The sequence below is a fragment of the Glycine max genome, chromosome 8, assembly GCF_000004515.6.
Source record: "Glycine max cultivar Williams 82 chromosome 8, Glycine_max_v4.0, whole genome shotgun sequence".
Lineage (NCBI taxonomy): Eukaryota > Viridiplantae > Streptophyta > Magnoliopsida > Fabales > Fabaceae > Glycine > Glycine max.
The window spans coordinates 34,071,424-34,081,052 of record NC_038244.2 but is presented as its reverse complement, the minus strand read 5'-3'; the positions used below and the strand labels follow the sequence as shown (position 1 = coordinate 34,081,052).

Here is a 9,629-nt window from a genome sequence, read left to right as displayed (position 1 = left end):
ATTGGTATTTGCAATTGTAATTGAATAAGTCATTAAAACTCTATTTTTGAACAAGAATCAATTATTTTTCTTTAACAATATTATCCTTGTGATAAAAGATTTTGAGGAAAATCTTGATTGTTTTAGATGGTAATTAGATTTAAATTGATTCTATCAAGAAAAATAAAAAAAAAGATGAGGAATCTATTCAACCCTTCTTTCTTGGTCCAACTAACACCAAATTCTCTAAAAAGATGCTATTCACTCCAAGCCTCCCCCTCTAAATTCAATAGTTGGCACAACTTTGTTTGGCCGCTACGATACAAGATTGACTTTCCACAAATAACTTTCCCTGCACAATTTTTATTATAACAAAAATTAAGATGGTTCAAGCTATAGGTATGAAGCTGATGTTATTCCTTATATTAAGATTTATAAGATGATTACAAAAAAAAAGAACTTCTCAGTAATAGTATAACTCTTTTCTACAACACCAAGCAGCTCTATCCAATCCTACAAAGAATTATTGCGTCTCTATACAGTAACTAGTAACTACTATGATACAAGAGTAAATGAATGCTTTGCAGCACCAACTGACCGAAACAGATATACAGTTGTATTTTTCTTTCCAGCATCAGTGCCAAATATTGGTCCTTGCACCATGCAATCACCATGGAAGTGGATTTAGACAACATTCTTCTGGTTTAGAGGACCCAGCAAGCAATTCCATGACCGTAGGCAAAGACAAAAATCAGATTTTCAGGAAGCCATACACAAAACTAAAAGCTTGGACGGTTAATTTGTCAAAATATCTCAGCTCTACGGTTAACATTTGTCTCTAGCGTGGTGAGACTTAGCAGCTAAGCGTGCTGTTGAACCAACAGTTGTTGGCTGCAATGATTTCAGCCGCACCATAGCACAAAACTCAGGATCCTTAATCTTCCCTTCATACCTTATCCATTGCACTATTTCATGATACATGGGAAAGAACCGCATCTGAATTGCTGCGTATGAGAAGTATGGTATAAGGGTTGAGATCACCACAAAGAATGTAACAATCCAATAGGTAGGGGAAGGAGCAAGAGCTTCAACGAAGACTTTGTAAGCATTTGTAGAAAAGTGTGGAGGCATTGCTCCATATACCAGGAGAAAAAGATACCAGAAAAGAATGGAACCCCAGATGAAAAAATGTTGGATCATGGTGAAGTAACTTATAGCTAGTGCCACTTGCAAGTTTACAACCCAAACTACACAAGTATACATTGTTGCTCCCAGTATATCCTTTCCAGCAGTTCTCCCCTCCACATCGAAGGCCTGGAGCTCCATCGCTTTTGTGCAGAAGAAGAAAATTATTATGGCACTGATAAATCCATTAAGCATCCAACTGAGTATTCGATGCCAGCTGAAAAGAACATTCTGTACTCCTTCTTGATGTAACAAAGGAAACTGCCACAATAACAATGAATCATCATCAGAGAAGCAAGCAAAGGAATCCCAGGTCAATCAAATAAATGTTCACTGTATTTTTCTTCAGATACAACCAAGGGGGATAGCTGTGTTCCAAAAACTATGTCCACCCTTATAACTGAATTAGATTGTAATCTAATCAATATCAATTAAATTTAGTAAATTGGACTCATTCATTCAGTGGAAAGTCAAAGTGGCTTCATGATGAATTATAGCAGATAAAGTGCAAAGCTGTGACACTATAAGTTTTATTAAAGTAAAAGTATGGTGTACAACTTGCTGTGTTGACTTCCATGTATATTATTTTTAGTGGATAATAGTATAATACATCAATCTTTCATCTCAGCAAGTATACTTATAGTATTCAATATGAACCAGGGCTCCATGCAGCAAAACAAACTACCAGAAGATTAACTAGCCAATGCTCAACTATAACCAACAGTGTCCAGATGAGCTTCTTAAGTGATGTAAATATGAGGAGACTAAAAGACCAAGGATGAGTACTACACAGATTTTTCATGTATTTATTTTATTTTTCTCTTCTATGTGCAGTTGATATAATGACGAGCAATAGTGAATTTTCATTTCACACCCACTAGCAAAGATGACCCACATATCAGATGGCTAGAAGAAACTGACCTTCAGGCAGTACCGAGCGGATACATCCTGATCAAATACTCCAAGTGCAATCACAGGAAGTGATGAAAAAAAGACATTATAGAGAGACAAAAACCAGTCATTGTATGCAGGTTGTCCAGAGAACGATGCATACACCTCATATAAGAATAGAGTAAAACCAAATGTGATATTCTTGTAGAAAAAATAGCATATCTGCCAATGAAAAAGTTAATTGAATGTCAGAGCTTGGCTATAAATTCTAGAACTACTCTCTACAATGTTTAAAGCATGGTAGATACCATAGATGAGATCCTCCGGTAACACCAATGTCCATGCACCAGAAGTAACCGTTCCAAATACCTGAATTGTGCAATTGCAATATCACTAGACATAACTGCCTGGGGGATTGGGGGAATAAGACAGAAATATTGTTTAGAAAATCACATGCGGAAGTTAAAATCAATAAAAAACGAAAGAATATTTTGTGAATTTTCCCATCACCTGCATTCCTTCAACACCACTTATACCAACCCCTATATCCGCTTCTTGAAGCATTCCCACATCGTTGGCTCCATCACCAATAGCTAATGTTGTTTTCCCAGCTCCAGATTTGACCAATCTAGCGACCTTTAAGAGAGGAACAAGAAAAATCGTTACTGAAAGCTTAGCTAACCAGAATCATTATCACAGTTAGTATATTATAAACAAAGAATGTATTGAAAAATACCAGTGCCTTCTGCTTTGGTGATGAGCGACAGCAAATAACAGATGCACAACGAATCGCAAGCTCCAGAAACAAGTTCTTCATATTATCTTCTAATGCATAAACAAGTGATTTTCCATCAATAATCAGAGCAAATGCCTGATGAGAGCTCCCTCTATACGCAGTGAGTTGTGCAGCACCTTCAGATATCTGAAGGTGGACACTTTGCATTGATGCCTAAAAGATGAATCAGCATAAAGAATATCAGCAAACAAATTTTCAAATCTACGGCATCAGTACTATGACACTAATCCACCAGCAAATCACAAATTGAAATGATGCAAAGGCAAGTTTTAAGGTGAAAAAATAAATGGAAAGAAACAGAGTGATGGAAAATTTATGACAGCATAGAGCTTTAAATGTACCAATCAATATCATACAACTCAAAGTACACAGGCATGCATTGCATTTCTTATATCCTCTGAAATAGAAGAGAGAAATGCTATGCTAATGCAGTTACTGAAATTTTTAATATCACATTCTCAATCTGTTGTTCAAAAAAATAAAATGAAATATAAGTTCAAATGGTCAGCAATATAAAGCAGATTGAGCTGACATATCAACTACACGTAAGAGGATGTCACTTGAATATTGCAATGTTGAAGAAAACCAACTTACTAGCATGCTTGCTAAAACATTTTACTAGAAATGCAAGCTAAACCATGATAAATAAAAACAAGACTAGTATGAAGTTTATTTTACCTTGGCAATAGCCATCTTGTCTCCATCCTTCTCTAGTGCTTGAATTTCTGGACTATCCAAATGAATTACAATCTGCTTCATTCCTTGTCTAAGCAAACTACAAGCAAAACTGCAACGGAATATTTATGTCAGATAACATGGAATAATACCCATAGTAAAAAGGAATTATCAGAATTCAATACCCAATATTGATTGCAGTCTCCATTTTATCCCCAGTCAAAACCCAAATTTTAATTCCTGCTTGGGCAAGCTTGTCAATGCATTCAGGAACCTAACAAACAATACAAGAGGCATCACTTCCAGTCCTGCTCCAATGAATAAATCTTTATAAGTAAAACATGTATGTTTATTCTAACTCACCCCATCTTGGAGCTTGTCCTCTACAGCAGTGGCACCAAGAAGAATTAGGTTCTTCTCAATCTTATCTGATACTTCCTCAATCATTATATCCTGATCAGCACTGACTACATTCTTGGCCCTAGAGAATTTACTATCAAACTCCTTGTATTCTTCTGCATCAAGTTCACGATAGGCCAGTATAAGGGTTCTCAGACCCGCATCAGCATACTCATGCACATGCTCCATGGTTTTCTCTTCAAACTCCCTCCTATTCTTGGCAAGCCTTTCAAACATGGTGCTGCATGAAAACATCACTCAAGGTGGGTCAATAGGGTGAAACACAAGCAATGTTAGAATTCAAAACCATTTAAGGTTATAGGCAAGTTTATCACAAACCTGTCTGCACCTTTGCAGAAAAGCAAAATTTTCCCTTCTTCATCTTCCACTATCACTGACATTCGCTTCCTTGAGCTATTGAATTCTAAAACATTGAGAAGCTTGTATTTCCTGTAAAAAGAAACTAGATGCTGAAAATCTGTATCATTGGCATGCAGAATGAAATCCTTATACATAGTAGCTATAAGCAATAACTAAGTTGGGTATGCAGCACTTTAGAAATATTAGCATTAGGTAGCATCAATAAAGTGAAAACAAAAATATTAAATAGTACAAAGTTTATGCAGAAAAAAATGATGTGGACACAATTTATATGTTTTTTCTTTTTCATTTTAGATATTTGAAAAAAATATAAAGACTTTGGGAAAAACAGGTGTAAGAAAAATATAGTCACATTTTATGAGCAGCTACAGTAAACTGATCATATGCAGATGACTAGACCAACATCTGTTAGTAAAAGGTGCTATTTCAAGCTCTTTTTATTGGAAAGTACTTACTGACATCAGATGAAGGTCATTATAAAATTTAAGGTGTCATTCTTAAAGATTATCCATCCTAAAGCTTGCATATCCATAAGCAATGAAAAATGTAGCTGTAGCAGTCAAATTCAAGAGTTACTACATATACAAAACAATTGATACTTTGAAACAACTGACCTTTCAACTTTCTTGTGAGAAACTGGATCCAGCTCATATGTCGATAAACTAGTCTGACCCCTTTTGTAGAATTCAAAACCAAGTTCTCTTGCTGCAATCACAAATGCTGCTTCATCTGGGGATTCAGCCTCATATGAGACATTTCCTGTGCCTTCATCCACTTCGGGTATGGCTGTATGACAGACTGCCAATAGGCGAAAAAACTTCTGGATAACATCTGCATGAGGCTCATTAACCCAATTTCCATTTGTTATTCTTTCGTCAGCAAAGTTAAAACCTTTAATGAGTACCCTTTTATCGAGCAAACCCCTAATGTTATCTGCTTCTGATTCAATATCATGCTCATAAATTGATGGTGAAGCTTTTCTTCTATCCATGGCCTTCTCAACCTCTGTAGCACCATGGCCATAAGCTAACCCAGCAATAGAACATTTAATGAACTCCATTGAGTTGCAGGTCAAAGTTCCAGTCTTATCAGAAAGTAATGTATCAACTTGGCCAAGCTCCTCATTCAAGTTTGAAGTACGAGCTCGAGCTGGTTTGTCTGCTTCCTTGTAGTACATATGGATATCTTGATTGATGAAAATGCTCTGAAGGACTTTAACAATTTCTATTGACACATACAAAGAGATGGGAATAAAGAACCCATATAACATTAAGGCTGTCAAACAATGAAATAAAGCAGCAGCAGCTGGTCTATTCGGATCAAAGAAAATAGTAGAACCATCTGGTCTTAAATACCATCTTTTCATCAACCCATTTTGAAAGTCATCTTTAGTTATAATGCCAAAGAAAATAGATCCAACAAATGCCATTAGGAATAAAATACAAAACAAGAAATAGATGACTCTGTCCATCTTTTTCTCAATTCTGCTTCTTTTTGAAGGTGGGTCAGTAGAATTTTGAATAACCTTAGTGTCATGACCAGTGAAAATGACTGCTCCAAAAATGTAGTCTGTATTACGAAGTTTAGAGTCTCGGAGAAGAAGTTGCTGATGAGAAAGGGCATAATTTTTCTCTTCAAACTCCATGCTCCCAACAAATGAGTACAAATTTGCATTTGGATCTTCACATTTGACTGTAGCTTTAAACTTTAGGAAGTTGAGATCCTCCTGTAAGGAAGAAGTTACCTCTAACCCTTGTTTTAACTTTAAATTTGTCTCACCATCCAAGTTCATGGTCTCAACATAGCAAACTCCATCCTCATAACTGGATGAAAGTAACAGGAGGTCAGCTGGGAAGAACTCATCCTTCTCAACTTTCACTATATTCCCCACCCTCAGATTCTTCCATGCAGTATATTCAAAAGTATCATCAGCTTTATGCACTTTAACTCTTCTATTGTTCACCTCAATATCCTGCAGAAGTATTCAACTTGAAAAATTATATACACTGACGTCATAACTTGTCACAAAAACCAACCTTTATCTTCCCTTTCCTCCTCTTTGGTTATCATATATACAGCACTAAACTATTGTTGCTTTAGAACTTTGGTCTATTATTTTAATTCCAAGCAAATATTAGAGTAGAAAGGAAATACATTTTAGGGGGAATAAAAGGAAATTGATAGAGATAAACATTGTTATAGCACTTAGTGGGAGATATTATTTTGCAAATATGCAAACACATCAGAGAATACAGTTCAATGTTGGAACCGTTGATTAAAAATAACACTTTAGAGTTGATATATCACAAGAAAGCACCTGGGTTGGTTTGAACAGACCTCCTCAAATATTTTATGGAGGTTATTAACTTATTATCACTTCCAATTTAAACTATAAATTTAGAGGATTCAAATCCTTTAGCAAAAACTAGAAATTGTACGAACAAACAACTTAGTAAGTGCATTCCATCCCTTCCAAATATTACCAAGAAACTAAACACAAGGGCAAAAAGGTTAAGAAAAATGGCATTATTATAAGAAGAAACTCAAAACAGGACAAATAGGTAAGCAGAAAATATAGCACCTGTTTTTTCCGGTGCCAGTCTTCAATACCTTCTTTCACCATGGTGGCCCCAATAACAATAATCAGTGGAAGGATAGCAGTGACAGCAGTGTATGGAGCAAGTTTTGTGAAGGCCAAGATGCCAGTGACCAAAAAATAGAAGTTTGCCACTCTCCTAAACTGTTCAAACAATGATTTGGGAAAGAAAGTGGCAAGAGTGTATTTTGTAGATCTCACAGAATTGTCTGCAAAATTCTTAACACCATCCTCAACAAAAGTATATGGCTCATTGCAGAACACCACTCTGGAATAACCTTTTCCTCCAATCTGTGAATAATGATGATCTCCCTCAAAAGATGCCTTACAGCATGCAAATGAGTAGATCTTGCTTAAAAGCAGCTTCCTCCTCCTTCCACCACTCATTTCTCTATCCTTTATCCCACTGATAAACAAAATTTAACACAACATCATCAAGACACAGAAATTGCTCTTCCTAGGAGCAACCCTTCACTGCCACTGCCAAAACTAGAAGTCAAAATGGCAATTTTTCCCAACCCCAAATCTCAAAGAAAGGCTCATCTCACTAGAACACCTTTCTAAGGAGCTCATCAAATTCAAGTGCAAAACAGTAATCCTAAACTTGGTAACTCATGAGCACAAGTACCAAGTAAAACTTAAATAACAAAATAAAGCAAGAAACGGATACTAAACCCCAGAAAGGTTCTCCTCCCACAAGAAGAAGCTCAAAAACCCAGTAATTTAATAAGTCATGAGCAACAAAGAAAACTAACCCAAATAGTAATAAAATAAAATAAAATAACTAATAATTGAGAGAGAGAATTTTCTTTTTTTCAAAAAAAAAATAAAATAAAAGACGAACTTGGAGAGTTATTATGAAGAAAATGATGACACAGGTTGAGACAAAACAAACGATAGACACAATCCACAGCAAAACCTGGCCTGCAATTTGCACAGGGTGGTGAACAACCAATGTGAAATCTACAATGAAAACACACCAGAGAAATTATTGGAGTGGCAAAGAGAATAGCTAAGAAAAAGGTATAATAATAATAATAATAATAATAATAATAATAAAGAAAAACTGCAGATTTGAACAGAGGAGAAGAAGAAGAAGAAGAAGCTTTGAACGGAGACTTCAATAATTAGATCTCGCATTTGGACTCTGAAAGAGACAAGCATTTCCCTTTCCCAGCATGACCATGACTAATTCAAATTGGCTTATATTTTTTTTAATTTTTTTGCAGATATAGATATAATAAACAAAAACGCCAAAACGAGTTAACACAGATTTCCACGGAAAACGAACGTGCACAAGCACACCCTCTTTCTCTTTCACTCTCTTGAATTTCGCGGGAAAGCTATGAATGAAGCTTGTGTTGTGTGTTTGTCATGTCAATGGTGGTGAAGTGGATGAGTAGTAGAAGTGTCTCTTTCGCTCACTCTCATTTCTCCATTTCTCCTTATATTTCTCATAAGTCGTAACAAACTTCATGACAAATTAATGAAAAAATAAAATCAAGGGTAAATAGCGAAATTCAAAGGCTTTAACAAATTAGTCTTTAAAAAATTTAAATTTAATTTTTAAATGCATGTATGACAAAATATGCAACTAAATTGATATATTTTTTTCACATTTAAATATTAAATTTATATTTTTTATCTTTAAAGGAGTAATTTACCAGCATATTACACTAATGAAATGAATTTAACTATTTGTTTTAAAATAAAATAAAACATTTTTATAGCAATAATGTTTTTTTGGTAATGTGATAACAATAATGTGGAATCAAATCGAAATCCCGACACCAAAGCCAAAATAACGTGTAACTATAAGACAGAAAGCGGAATGGGGGCTTTCCGTGTTTTTTTCTTAATTTTTAATTTCTTTGTTTTAAGCCAAAATTGACTTACCTAATTGAAGCACAAACCGGTGTGGTTTTTCTAATTTTAGAAGCAAACAGAGAATCTAGAGAGAGAAATGACGTGCATGATTTTTTTTGAAGAAAAAATGTGTATAATAATAATAATTATTATACTGTGATGAGCTGAAAAAAATGAAGAGACATGCTATGTGGTTGCGAGGAACATGGAATGGAAGAGGTTTCTTAGAGTTTTTGACTTGATTTGTGTGTTGTTAAGTAGCATGAGATGCGCCGTCATGGCGGGCTAAAGTTCTGCTATAAGACTTCTATGCTGGATTTATTACAAAATATTGAATCAAGAGTCCAATGGATAAAGGACTCATGAGTTCACTAATCCGATAATTTAGTGATATCATTAAGATAAAACAAAATTAACCAACATAATATATATGATATTACAGTAGATAACTTGTTTTTTAAAACATGTGTTCAAAGATTCACTTTATTGATACGGAGAGTATGATAATAATCTCTTAAAAGAAAAAATATTAGTTATATTTTTTGGCACATTTTTTAACGCATTTTATTATTTGTTAAAATTTCTTGAAAATTATAAAAGATAATGTGTTCTACATCATATTTAATCACCCTCTCATTTAATAATTTTTAATTAATTTTAACAAATAATAATGTATGTTAGGAGAAATGTGTTAAAAAAATGTGTTATTAATACTACTCGTGTCTTAAATTAGTTTTAGCAAGACTAAAGAAAACTAAAATTAACGTTTGAATGATCTTTGGTCCAACTTTTTCAATTTTCATCTTGTTAAACTTCTCGAATTATTTAGATCGATCTTGATCTTGTTGTTTGTTTGTATAA

At 34.5% G+C, this 9,629-nt stretch overlaps 1 protein-coding gene across 1 annotated transcript; it reads right to left on the bottom strand.

Annotated features, from left to right (window-relative positions):
* Window positions 1–377: 377 nt before the first annotated feature.
* LOC100781421 (putative phospholipid-transporting ATPase 9) lies at window positions 378–8,329 on the bottom strand. The gene is made up of 11 exons (XM_003531906.5): window positions 6,888–8,329; window positions 4,921–6,278; window positions 4,265–4,375; window positions 3,890–4,166; window positions 3,712–3,800; window positions 3,530–3,638; window positions 2,792–3,004; window positions 2,566–2,691; window positions 2,364–2,462; window positions 2,086–2,277; window positions 378–1,425 (listed from the first exon to the last, which is right to left on the bottom strand). Exons 1-11 carry the CDS (start codon window positions 7,287–7,289, stop codon window positions 805–807), a joined length of 3,597 nt encoding a protein of 1,198 aa, XP_003531954.1. The 5' UTR covers window positions 7,290–8,329; the 3' UTR covers window positions 378–804.
* Window positions 8,330–9,629: the final 1,300 nt, after the last annotated feature.